Source organism: Schistocerca gregaria, chromosome 1 (assembly GCF_023897955.1).
Source record: "Schistocerca gregaria isolate iqSchGreg1 chromosome 1, iqSchGreg1.2, whole genome shotgun sequence".
Taxonomy (NCBI): Eukaryota; Metazoa; Arthropoda; class Insecta; order Orthoptera; family Acrididae; genus Schistocerca; species Schistocerca gregaria.
The window spans coordinates 869,753,760-869,768,463 of NC_064920.1; the positions used below are offsets into that span (position 1 = coordinate 869,753,760).

At 36.8% G+C, this 14,704-nt stretch overlaps 1 protein-coding gene across 1 annotated transcript in view; it reads left to right on the forward strand.

Annotated features, from left to right (window-relative positions):
* The window catches only part of LOC126273223 (CUE domain-containing protein 1), a 156,727-nt gene that overhangs the window by 76,197 nt on the left and 65,826 nt on the right, over positions 1 to 14,704 (forward strand). The window contains exon 5 of the mRNA XM_049976770.1: positions 12,354 to 12,549. Within this exon, the coding sequence (XP_049832727.1) occupies positions 12,354 to 12,549 (196 nt within the window). The remainder of the gene's footprint in view (positions 1 to 12,353; positions 12,550 to 14,704) is intronic.

Genomic DNA, 14,704 nt, shown 5'->3' on the forward strand with positions numbered 1-14,704 from the left:
GGTCCATATGTAGCAGGATAAAAGTGGAGAAACTTCAGGATAAGGAAATCAGGCACAAGTACATAACAGCGATCTCAGCAAGGTACCTGTTAGTTGAATGTAGTCAATTACAGTCATTGGAAAAGGAATGGACAAGGTACAGGGACACAGTACTAGAAGTGGCTAAAGAATGTCTTGGAACAGTAGTGTGAAAAAGTAGGACGAAGCAAAAAGCTTGGTGGAAGGACACAGTCAAGGCAGCCTGTAAAAGGAAAAAGAAGGCGTATCAAAAATGGCTACATACTAGAACTCAGGTAGACAGAGAAAGTTATGATGAAGAAAGAAACAAAGCCAAACAGATAATTGCAGCATCCAAGAAGAAATCTTGGGAAGACTTTGGAAACAGATTGGAGACTATGGGTCAAGCTGCTGGAAAACCATTCTGGAGTGTAATTAGTAGTCTTTGAAAGGGAGGTAAGAAGGGAATGACAAGTATTTTGGACAGGTCAGGAAAACTGCTGGTGAATCCTGTGGATGCCTTGGGCAGATGGAGGGAATATTTTGAAGAGTTGCTCAATGTAGGTGAAAATACGATCAGCAATGTTTCAGATTTCGAGGTAGAACGGGATAGGAATGATGATGGAAATAGGATCACATTTGAGGAAGTGGAGAAAATGGTCAATAGATTGCAGTGCAATAAAGCAGCTGGGGTGGATGAAATTAAGTAGGAACTCATCAAATACAGTGGAACGTCAGGTCTTAAATGGCTACAGAGGATAATTGAAATGGCCTGGGAGTCGGGGACAGGTTCCATCAGACTGGACAAAAGCAGTAATCGCACCAATCTTTAAACATGGAAACAGAAAAGATTGTAACAACTACAGAGGTATCTCTTTAAACAGCATTGTGGGTACAATCTCAAGTATTGTGCAAAGGAAAGTGCGAGTATTAGTTGAGGACCAATTGGATGAAAATCAGTGTGGGTTTAGGCCTCTTAGAGGTTGTCAGGACCAGATCTTTAGCTTACGGCAAATAATGGAGAAGTGTTATGAGTGGAACAGGGAATTGTATCTATGCTTTATAGATCTAGAAAAGGCATATGACCGGGCTCCTAGGAGGAAGTTATTGTCTGTTCTAGATTATGGAATAGGAGGCAAACTTTTGCAAGCAATTAAAGGTCTTTACATGGATAGTCAGTCAGCAGTTAGAGTTGACGGTAAATTGAGTTCATGGTTCAGAGTAGTTTCGGGGTAAGACAAGGTTGCAACTTGTCTCCACTGTTGTTCATATTATTTATGGATCATATGTTGAAAACAATAGACTGGCTGGGTGAGATCAAGATATGTGAACACAAAATAAGCAGTCTTGCATATGCAGATGACTTAGTTGTGATGGCAGATTCGATTGAAAGTTTGCAAAGTAATATTTCAGAGCTAGATCAGAAATGTAAGGACTATGGTATGAAGATTAGCATCTCCAAAATGAATGTAATGTCAGTGGGAAAGAAATATAAACGGATTGAATGCCAAATAGGAGGAACAAAGTTAGAACAGGTGGACAGTTTCAAGCACTTAGGATGCATATTCTCACAGGATGGCAACATAGTGAAAGAACTGGAAGTGAGGTGTAGCAAAGCTAATGCAGTGAGCGCTCAGCTACGATCTACTCTCTTCTGCAAGAAGGAAATCAGTACCAAGACTAAGTTATCTGTGCACCATTCAATCTTTTGACAAACTTTGGTGTATGGGAGCGAAAGCTGGGTGGATTCAGGTTACCTTATCAACAAGGTTGAGGTTACAGATATGAAAGTAGCTAGGATGATTGCAGGTACTAGTAGATGGGAACAATGGCAGGAGGGTGTCCACAATGAGGAAATCAAAGAAAAACTGGGAATGAACTCTATAGATGTAGCAGTCAGGGCGAACAGGCTTAGATGGTGGGGTCATGTTACACGCATGGGAGAAACAAGGTTACCCAAGAGACTCATGGGTTCAGCAGTAGAGGGTACGAGGAGTCGATACAGACCAAGGAGAAGGTACCTGGATTCGGTTAAGAAAGATTTTGAAGTAATAGGTATAACATCAGAAGAGGCACCAATGTTAGCACTGAATAGGGGATCATGGAGGAATTTTATAAGGGGCTATGCTCCAGACTGAACGCTGAAAGGCATAATCAGTCTTAGATGATGATGATGATGATTATCATAATAGAACCCAACATCTTTACATTCACTCATCCATGAACCCCTCCACCGAATATTGAAACAAAAAGTCAAATCAGCTGTCACCACAGTTTTCAACCACTTGCTAACAGCTAGTACACCCACCTCCCTTCCCCCCGTCCCCCCCCCCTCCCCACTCCACCCCACCCAAAAAAAGATTTGTCAGCTCCATCCTCCCACCTCTCTCTCTCTCTCTCTCTCTCTCTCTCTCTCTCTCTCACACACACACACACACACACACACACACACACACACACACACACACTTAGGTCTCAAACATATACTTCGTTAGGTTGGCAACAAATAGGCAAACATACCAAAGAAGATGAAACACGTAATGGAGTTGCAATATTTAAACTGTGAAAAACAGTGTATGACGAAATAGTTGTATTGAGTGGCAAAAGAACAATAGCCCACCACAGAAAAAGAGTGAGAAGATGAGAACACAAGGATGTGATTATATGGCAGTGATAAAAGTGGTAGTGCGACCTCCAGACCATATGTGAGGAAAGGCAGATCAGCAAATCATAAGTAATCACTTTTTTTTATAAAAAAAAATTGTGAAGGGAACTGTTTAATAATCTAAAACTAACAAAACTGTATCGTTATAGTTCCCACTGAAGATGCCTTAGACAGGAGAAGATGAAACGCATATGGGATAAATAAAGTAACTAGCAGCAGGGAAAGGCAGTTTCATTTACAAAACAAGTATTTATATGCTTGCTGTGGGGGATGGCCACACAAACAAACTTGTTATTCTGTTACTTAAATTCCAATCCATTCAAACAGGAGAAGAAAAAAAGAAGAGTTAATAGGATGGTTTAATGGTAATTTAATTACAAAATAGAGATCTTAGAGATAAAACTGCCACTGTTAGCACATATCTACATCTACATCTACGCGATTCCTCTGCTATTTACAGTAAAGTGCCTGGCAGAGGTTCAATGAACCACCTTCAAGATGTCTCTCTTCCGTTCCACTCTCAAACGGCACGCGGGAAAAACGAGCACTTAAATTTTTCTGTGCGAGCCCCAATTTCTCTTATTTTATCATGATGATCATTTCTCCCTTTGTAGGTGGGTGCTAACAGAATGTTTTCGCAATCAGAGGAGAAAACTGGTGATTGAAATTTCACAAGAAGATCCCATCACAACGAAAAATGCCTTTGTTTTAATGGTTGCCACTCCAATTCACGTATTATGTCTGTGACACTATCTCCCTTATTTCGTGATAATACAATACAAGTTGCCCTTCTGTGTACTTATTCTATGTTACCTGTCAGTTCCACCTGATGCGGATCCCACACCGCACAGCAACACTCCATAATAGGGTGGAAAAGTGTGGTGTAAGCAATCTCTTTAGTAAACGTGCTGCACCTTCTAAGTGTTCTGCCAATGAATCACAGTCTTTGGTTTGCTCTACCCACCATATTATCTATGTGATTGTTCCACTTTAGGTTATTTGTAAATGTAATCCTTAAGTATTTAGTTGAATTTACAGCCTTCAGATTTGAGTGACTTATCGCATAATCGAAATTTAACTGATTTCTTTTAGTACTCGTGTGAATAACTTCACACTTTTCCTTATTCAAGGTCAATTGCCACTTTTCGCACCATACAGATATCTTATCTAAATCATTTTCCAAGTCGTTTTGATCAGCTGATGACTTTACAAGACGGTAAATGACAGCATCATATGCAAACAATCTAAGATGGCTACTCAGATTGTCTCCAATGTTGTTAATACAGATCAGGAACAACAGAGAGCCTATAACATATAAATTGTGAAGGGAACTGTTTAATAATCTAGAACTAACAGAATTGTATGAATTTTCTGCTATTGTAATAACTCAATATTGGTAAGTTCTTAGTGGAATTAAAAAAAAATGGAAAGACTAAAGAAAGCAATTGACAATTTATTTCAGACGTCGAGTAGTACAGAGGCTCATAAACGAGATTGAACAAATAATTAAGTTTTTGGAAAACATCATTCCTCTGTTTATCATCTCATGCCTTTGTATGAGGTCAAGCACATGGTCCAATTCCACCCATGTACTTTTCCCATGACGTTTTACATGACGTCATTAGTTTACATTCCAAATGATGTAAGTGGCCTGTTGCTAAATGTTTAATGTGGTTATCTTAGTTACTAGGGTAATCTTTGATGTTTCTAAGGTTTGCTGTTTATTTCAAATATGTTGTTACGTACATGGGTGTGGTTTGGGTGGAACCTGGGAGCATTGCTTAAACAACTGATAGATATACTAGTAGTGATTTTTCTAATTTTTATTTATATTGAGAGTGAAACATGTTGTTTATTTGACTGTTTTTGTAAGGAGACCAGTTTGTTGAGTGTGAAGGTTAGTAGGAATCTAAGTGCATAACTACATGGTAATGAGGGAAATGAGTAGTAATGTTACTGATAATTTGGTTTATACAAATATTTGTGAACATGATGTTGTTGAGGCACTGAGTGTATGGTATTGATTGCTCTTTTAGGGGTCGTGTTGTTGTTGCTGGTGTCACTCTTGTGGTGGATGTTTGTGTTTGTGAAGTGGTTTGTAGTAATGATTTAGTTGAATTGGATTGAATCTTTGGCATTTATTGGTTATTTATTTGTTAGCAGTTCTGAAATATTAGTTTTCATTTATACTGTGACTTAAATTTTAAAATTTTTTTAAGTTCTCTCCGTCTCTCTCTCTCTCTCTCTCTCTCTCTCTCTCTCTCTCTCTCTCTCTCTCTCTTTTCTGCCCGATTTGTCCTGGAGGAGTTCATGTGTGTTACTTCTCTATCAAATCGTCATTTTGTAGTGGTGTCTGCTATCCCTGTCTTTGAGCTATAACAGGTCAAGTGAATTATTCAATTCCAATTTTATTTCATATGTATAATATTGTTCAGTTTATTCTAGATGAATCATGCCTCACATTTTTCCATTTCTTCTGTGCTCTGGTATTATCTTAGCTTCATTGATCTTCTTCTTTTGTTTCTCTCCCTCACAAAACACTCTCATTCCTATGATTGTCCCATTGATTTCATTTTATTGACTGGCTGCAATGCATTGTGTAATTTTACATTTATTTTTAACCATAATGGTCTGTCTTGTGGTTGCCATCTTGAAGAATCAGCTTGTTATGAAATGCTCTCGGTGGTTGTCTTAATAACTCAGGTAAACAATCACTTTTCTCATAATATGACATCACAGGTCAAAACTGATGGGTGGAATCGGACGTTGCCCTATTCTCTTTATTTGTAAAACGTTAATGTACTACAACTTTTAATGTAGGATACAACTTTAGATTAACAACTATGTACGCAAACTTTTATCTGTGGTTGACCGACATGCAATGTTTGCATTGCGTAATGTCCTTAGCTTAAACGCTGTGACTTACGCTATGTTGCATTGTACCTGTTATGGGATTGTCTGTTTTTCTAGTGCTATTTCCCACTGATACACTGGCAAGGAATGTATACATATAACAGTATTCCATTGTCTTGTTGTTTTTATATACATTCTAACATTGCATGAAAGAAATCACATAAAAGAAAACATAGATGATTTGTGAAAGAAATTACCTAAAATGCCAGAGTACAAAATTTGAAATAAATTTGTTTTTGTGACTAAGGCTGGAATTTGTGTGTGTATTCATTCAAATTAGCACTGTAAAAGTTACATTAAACATATTACAGATAAAATTAATGTAAATATTGAAGACTAAAAGTCCATTGCTTTGATTCTGTTGTGCTATGTAAATTGATAATGACAGCTTTTTGTTTTCTGCTTGTTATTATTACACTGTGATTGTGAAGCTTTCATGTGTGTGTAGTCACAGCAGTGCACATAGTGATTTTCATTAAATTAAATGTTCTTTCACAAAGTTTTCATGTGAACTATGTTAAAAATATTGAACAAACAGTCTGTTTTTTTTCTGTGAAAGCAACTCTTTTTGTATAAAAGCAACATTTTATTAATGTTAAAAATAGATGTTGTGCGATGAAATTCAGTCTGTAAGTAACATGTGTGCTAATTGATTTTTATTTTCATCAGTTGATCACTCACATGTGCAGACTGCTGTGTATTTTATTTGTTCAGGAGTGAAAGTGTGTAGTACAGCCTCCTCTGGATCTCCAGTGGTTGAAAAGTCAATTGGAAGAGAAAGTTATTCAACATGGAAATTGCCGTGAAGGCTTATTTAATTCATGGCGAACTGTGGGATGTTGTGGAGAACTCTCCCTCAGATCCAAGGAAATTGGGTGACGCTTTGAAGAAAAGAAACAGAAAAACATTCCCAGGTGCACTCTTCTTGGAGAAGACGAATTATTCCCATATAAGGGACACACTCTTGGCAGCAGAAACTTGCCTCTACAAAAAGCATTTGAAGAGTGGGCTCATCTGTAGAATTGGCTTGCTTAGAATATTAATCACAGCCAAAATAGATAAACACAAGTTAGAGACAACTGTTGCAATCAAATCATAATGATTGCATTTAATTTAAATGACATTCTCATTGAGTGAAGAATGGATAGGAATTTTGATCCTGGCTGAATTACATGATCATTATCGATCTATGATTATGACATATGAAAATAGTGGCACACATATCACTGGCAATTCTAGTAAATTATAACTACTGCAAGATGTCAAACTTGAAGGGACAAATGGAAATTAAGAATCAGAATTATATTTAATCAAACGAGAGTCAGACAAAAAGCATTAATGCTACAAGTGCAACAGGTTCAGTCGTATTGCTAAATACTGATGTAACAAAAGCAATAAAGGAAATGTAACCAGAAAGCAACCAGAACACAAGAAAGCCTTTCTTGCAGCAGATTCTAAACAGTCTCACAAAAGCATGTGGTGTTCAAATTCTTGAGTATCAATTTGCATCAATAATGATAGATGGAAGTTTCATAATACTGAGCCGTGTAATAGTTCAGTGATCAGTGTGAGAGGTGACAGCTCAGTAGCAAAGGCTTTGTAAGTAATGTCTGACCATCTATAGTGGCGATAAAACAGTGGATGTAGATGCATGTGATGTCATCCACATACATGACTCTGGCATGAATTTGATCTCGGGTATTAAAACTGTACACAAAGGGCATAAAGTAACATTTAAAATGAGAAGTGGTTTCATGTATGACGCAGAATGTGACTAATTGCCGTAGCATAACCTAATAATGGCATTTGTTGCTTGAATGTGATTGATATGGAACAATGCTACTACACATGAGGCAGTGGATTTGTATGGCATCACAGTTTAAGACATACAAATCAAAAAAGTATTCCAAAATTGGCAAAGGTTTCATTGAGATTAAATGACAACATGGTGGTTAAGGATCCCCTTAAGTTGTGCATCAAGAGAAAACAATCATGTCTTCCATTGAAAAATAGCAAACAGTCTTCTTAAAATATCTTGCACTTTGTTCATTCTGATTTATGTGGACCAATGGAAACATCGTCTATTGATGGAATGCATTATTTTCTCACATTTATTGATAATTTATCAAGATACAAGTTCCTCTTTTTTGAAGAAAAAGTCTGAGGTCATGTAGATATTTAAAAACTTCGAAGTCATGGTGGAAAAGCAGATAGACGGAAGTATCAAGAAGTTGCAGTCTAACAATGGAAATGAATATGCCAATGATGACCTACACAGATTTCTGAATTTCAGATACCATCCACCAGCTTACAATAATATACAGTCTGCAGCTGTTGTTGAGAGAGCTAATCAAACTTGGGTTGAAAAAGCTCATACCCTGATGTTTGATGCCAACTTACCAAAGGAGCACTGGACTGAAACTGTGTCTACATCTGCATAGCTATCAAATCATTCTGACTGAAGCTGTGTCTACAGCTGTATACCTATCAAATCATTCTCCTTCCTCTGAACATGGGGATAAAACACCACAGGAGAAAGCCTTCTTTATCACACTTGAGAATTTTTTGCTGCAATGCAATGGTGAACATACTGAAACCTAATCAAGAAGTGACAGAACTTGACATTCATGGGATACTGCTGGGCAACAAAAGGTTATTGATTCATCAGTAGCAAGACTTATTTGATAACTGTCAGAAGGGATGTAAATTTTCCAGAGAGTGAGACTTTTCCAAGTTAAAAGATAGGAGAACCTAAGATATCCAATATCTTAGGATTGGAGCAAGAAGCACTGACACCAGTACTTTACAAACTGAAGAAGAAATTAAATCAGAAGACAGCGATGATGAAGCCTTTTATGGTTTTGACAATGATGCAATGGAAACTGAAGCTCTAGATGAGTAACTTGAGAATTAAAATATGGGTCCTATAGTTCTACAAGGGGTTGCACTTCGAAGGTCAAACAGAGAACCAAAACCCAAGGAATGGTCTGACTTCCAAACAAAGACATTGATGCCAATGAGATCTTGGAACGGATAAATAAGAAAGAATGGAAAGAGGCAGTGCAAAAAGAATTCTCATCTCTAGTTTGTAGTGATACATTTGAAGAGGTTTTGCTAACCAAATGACAAAAACCCCTTTAGATTAAGTGACAACTAAAGATAAAGCCTAGGACAAGCAGTACACCAGAAACATTTATTGCATGCCAAGTGGTAAAAGGGAGCTCTTAAGTGATAGGTGTCAGTTCTCAGGAAACCTTCACAGTGGTGGTCAAACATTGGTTAGCACTTAGATATCTCTTGTCTGTGGCAGATTGGCTTCGTTGATATCACCACTCCTTATCTCGATGGAGACTGAAATGAAAAAGTTTGTGTGATTCCACCAGAAAATTTTGGAGCTCCTGGTTAGGTATGGAGGTTGAAGAAAGCTGTTTATGGACTTAAACAAGTTGATGGGAACTGGAGTCAAAAAATTGATGATATGATAAAAAAACAGAAATTGACCAGCTAAACCTCTGATCCCTGTATCTATTTTCAAAGGACACCAAGCTAGTCATCCTAGCTTTAATGTGAATGCTATGTTGTTATTCTCAAGTGATAGAAGTGTTCTGAACTGCATAAAAATTCTTTGAAGGAGATTTTTTGAGATATAAGATTTAGGAACAGGGAGCTGGTGTTTAGATGTGAAGATTACATGAAATTGTGAAAAAGGAAAGATTTGGATCTGACATGAATCCTATGGAAGAAAAGTTCTGGAGAAATTTGGAATGAGTGAAGCCAAGCCAATGTCATTATCACTTGAATTTGGGTTGGACTTAGGCAGTGGAATCAGCTGCCATCAGTGTACCTCATCAGGAGGCAATAGGAAGTCTTCTATATTTATCCCAAATCTACATGCCTGACATGTGGTTTGCCCAGAATGTCCTTATCAGATGTAATCACTGTTTTTAAAAAAAGGTCCATTGGTTGTCAGTAAAAAGATATTTAAAGGGAGCCATGGGAAATAAGCCAGAACTTTTTGGAGGTGGCAGTAGAGAAGCAATGGCCTTCAGTGATGCAGATGGGGAAATAAAGTTAATTACAGATACTCTGCTACTGTTTTGTGCATGAAAATGCAAAATTCTTACTGTGATCTTGTATAAAACAAAAAAATTATTGCATCGCTTGTGAAGCTGGATATATTTCTTTGGCATCAACTGTTAAATTTACTGTGGTTCAGACAACATGTCTGAGGTAGATCCATGTAATGTCATAGAGTCACTTAAAGTATATTGTGATGATAAAGGAGCCATTCATTTGGCCAAGAATCTAGTGATAAATTCTAGATCCAAGCATATAGATATAAAATATAATTCTGTAAGCTAGGTATTACTAACATTGAACATCTGACTTCTGGAGAAATGCTAGCTGATGCTTTTATGAAACCCCTAACCCCAAAGAAATGAAACATGTGTAAGAAACTTGTGTTATGATGTAAGTGAACAAGTAACTGTACATTTGAACTTCATATTGTCAACCTAAGGGAGCATGTTAGGATATGCAAATAGATTTTGATAACTTTCTGTTTACTACTTGTTACTGTTACACAGTGTCTGTCAAGAATTCGTGTATGTGTAGTCATAGTAATGCACACACAGATTATCATTAACTAAAATGTTCTTTCACAAAGTTTTCATAATTAATTATATTAAAAATGCTCAACAGATCGTGTGGTTGCCATATGTCTTCACATCTTGTGACCTGAGGATTTAGTGAAATATTTGGATTATGTTATATGGCTGCTGAATTACTAAAACAGTCAAATTCATTACGAGCTATACACAACCATAGTAAGAGTAAAACGACAATGGCCACTGACTTGTCATTAACAATGAAGATCTTACTTAAACAATTGTTTAAATCATTCTAATTTCATATAATGATGTGGTAATATGATCAGCTACAAACATTACAGGCAACTATGTACATGCATTTTGTTATTATCACAAGTAATTATTTTTATACAAATGAATGTCATTCACCATGTTACAAATATTAACAGTTTAGTTTTGCTGACTAATTTTGTGAAATTTCTTAGTTATTAGAGTTATGTTGTCTTGATGACTTTACACAGCCATACTTGCCACCTTGCTTGTTTTGAGACTTACTACATTTGATTACAGATGGAGCGGTAAGAATAAGAATAAAAGAAACTAAGGCAAGAAGGAACCAAATAACAAAACTGTACCTGTTTGCTGTATAAAAATAGTAATCCTATATGTTTACATTTTAAACAGAAGTTAGTGATTTATGAAAACAACACACAGTAAGGCAACATCCTACCCACTCCCCATTTTTCCACACACACACACACACACACACACACACACACAAATGAGGCATATGCCACAGCCTGTAATATTAACATTACAACTTATAACTTTCTTTCATTATAAAAAAGTCTTTTTAATAACAACAGGACACGTTATTTTCACTGTTTCCTTTGCTACCCTATCTCTATTAGTGTTTGTAAAGAAATGTTTTATAGCTATTACATGAAACACAATTTCTTATCAGTAACATGATATTATTTGATTTTAACAAGAGGCAAACAATTCTGTAATCATGAGCTATTACACAGAATCAAGAATGATTTGTTCAGTTATATATAAAATGAATTTATCAGTGTCCCCTGTATGAGTGGTCCTCTGTTTGTGTGTCATGAGTCACTGTTGTTACCTAATTGAGCCAATCAACTCAGTGGGCTTTTGTGTGGGCTGCAGCCGTTAGGCAGTTCAGTACACTCCAAGAAGGCCACATGCACTGGACAGTTGCTTTTATTTGTGTTGTTCCTCTTTCCTTCATATTTGGATGTTTTCTTGTATATGAATGATTTACATAAATAGAAAGAATTCACTTCAAAAGTTTTATTCCACGTTAAAAGAAAGTGGGATGTTGGAACCAGTGTTTATGCTAATACTTTATTTTTAGGTCACTGATACTGAGATAAGTTGTAGATAATGGAAACAATGCCGGTAAACTATGAAATTATCTTTTCTGATGTTAACTATCTTGCTTTTTTGGGTTGGAGTGTGACAGTTATGAAAAGTTTCTTTCTGTAGCAGAAACTGAAGTTTTTTATACTTTTTTCAGTTGATATTACACTTGCAGTATTTTATCATTGGGTAAAATATTAACTTATGGACATGGTTGCATTTAAACATTTTTCATGAACCTAACAACGTTGACTAGTTTTCTTGGTGACATCACTAGATATGTGCTCCATAACTTAACCAGTATCTGAAATCAATTTGCTCAACTGAACAGTGTCTGCAATAAAATAATTGAAGGCCAAATTATTGGTTAGATCCAGCAAAAGAAATTTCTAATGTGGCGTCAAATGATTTTGCGCTTGCAAGCTAAGTCACGCCGTTTATCAACTCGATGGAATGAATACAGAGCTCGCAGGAGGTACTTACTTCGTGAAAAACGGAGACGGAAAGCAGAAGAGGTATAACCATTTGAATGTAGATTTTATGACTGATAACAATGTGGATTTGGTTTGTTGTCCATAAACTGATAGTACTAATCTACTGTAAGCTGTAATTAGAATTTTTAATCATGTATAGTTAAAAATTTACTTAAGAATGAAATCCTTTCCAGATATGTTCTTTTATATTTTTCTTAGCTATACTTGTATCTTATGAGAGGCAATAATATGAATCTTGTACACTGAATTGAAGTAGTTCATTTGTTATATTAGCTAGTGGCTGTTTAGGGAAATATTTTTTGTTCTGCACAGGCAATGATGCTTAATCAGCAGATGTTACAGAAGAAATTTGCAGAAAACCAAAAAGTCCGTGGTGTTTTATGTGATGGTGCTGACCCTGAGTTAGATCGCTATCTTGAAGATGAGAGAATTGCTCTTTTCTTGCAAAATGAAGAGTTTATGGCAGAATTACGTTGGAACAAAGACTTTCTTTCTACATTAGAGAAGGGTAAGCCTCAAGTGTAACTTTTTAATGAGTCTTATATTTGCTCAGAAACTGAAGCTGTAAATGCAAAATTGATGTTTGTGGCATAAGTGCTATGTATGTTTCTTTAAAGTAACTTTTATTAAGGCTTTTGATTGGAATGTCTTGGAGAACAATAATGTGTGGCCAGTATGTTGTTGCATAATAGTAAATGAAATATAATTGAATACTGAAATTGCCCCAAGTTATATATGCCTTATGTTGTTTACATAATATCTTTTTGTATACACTCATTTAATATTCATGGCTTTACCACTGTTGAACACTATCTTCTCCCACACCTAATGGATTCCAAACCAACTACTTCATTCCTAGTTACCATGACCAACTGCATCCTCACCCACAATTACTTCTCCTTTGAAGACTTTCGGTACAAACAAATACGGGATACAACTATGGGTATCCATATGGCACCATCCTATATTCATGAGCGATCTAGAGAAATCTACATCTACATCTACATCCATACTCCACAAGCCACCTGATGGTGTGTGGCGGAAGGTACCTTGAGTACCTCTATTGGTTCTCCCTTCTATTATATTCTCGTATTGTTTGTGGAAAGGAAGATTGTTGGTATGCCTTTGTGTGGCCTCTAATCTCTCTGATTTTATCCTCATGGTCTTTTCATGAGATATACATCGGAGGGAGCAATATACTGCTTGACTCCTCGGTGAAGATATGTTCTTGAAATTTCAAAAAAGGTCTGTACTGAGCTACTGAGTGTCTCTTTTGCACAGTCTTCCACTGGGGTTTATCTATCATCTCTGTAATGCTTTTGCAATTACTAAATGATCCTGTAATGAAGCGCACTGCTCTCCGTTGGATTTTCTCTATCACTTCTATCAACCCTATCTGGTACAGATCCTACATCAGTGAGAAGTATTCAAGCAGTGGGCGAACAAGTGTACTGTAACCTACTTCCTTTGTTTTTGGACTGCATTTCCTTAAGATTCTTCCAATGAATCTCATTCTGGCTTCTGCTTTACCGACAATTAATTTTATGTGGTCATTCCATTTTAAATCACTCCTAATGCCTACTCCCAGATAATTTATGGAATTAACTGCTTCCAGTTTCTGAGGTGCTATATTGTAGCTAAATGATAAAGAATCTTTCTTTCTCTGTATTCGCAGCACGTTACACTTGTCTACATTGAGATTCAATTGCCATTCCCTGCACCATGTGTCAATTCGTTGCAGATCCTCCTGCATTTCAGTACAATTTTCCACTGTTACAACCTCTGGATGTACTACAGAATCATCCGCAAAAAGCCTCAGTGAACTTCCGATGTTATTCACAAGGTCATTTATATATATTGTGAATAGCGACAGGCCTATGACACTCCCTTGAGGCACACCTGAAATCACTCTTACTTTCCATTGCGAATGACATGCTGTGTTCTGTTATCTAGCAACTCTTCAATCCAATCACACAATTGGTCTGATAGTCCACATACTCTTACTCTGTTCATTAAACGACTGTGGGAAACTGTATCAAACACCTTGCGGAAGTCAAGAAACACGGGCTCTACCTGGGAACCCGTGTCTATGGCCCCCTGAGTCTCATGGACGAATAGCGCAAGCTGGGTTTCACACAATCATCTTTTTTGAAACCATTGCTGATTCCTACACAGTAGATTTCTTGTCTCCAGAAAAGTCATTATACTCAAACATAATACATGTTCCAAAATTCTACAACTGATCAACGTTAGAGATATACGTCTATAGTTTTGCACATCTGTTTGTCATCCCTTCTTGAAAACAGGAATGACCTGTGCCCTTCTCCAATCTTTTGGAACACTACACTCTTCTAGAGACCTACGGTACACCGCTGCAAGAAGGGAGCAAGTTCCTTCACATACTCTGTGTACAATCGAACTGGTATCCCATCAGGTCCAGCGGCCTTTCCTCTTTTGAGCTATTTTAATTGTTTCTCTATCCCTCTGTCATCTATTTCGATATCTACCATTTTGTCATCTGTGCGACAGTCTAGAGAAGGAACTACAGTGCAGTCTTCCTCTGTGAAACAGCTTTGGAAAAAGACATTTAGTATTTCAGCCTTTAGTCTGTCATCCTCTGTTTCAGTACCATTTTGGTCACAGTGTGTCTGGACATTTTGTTT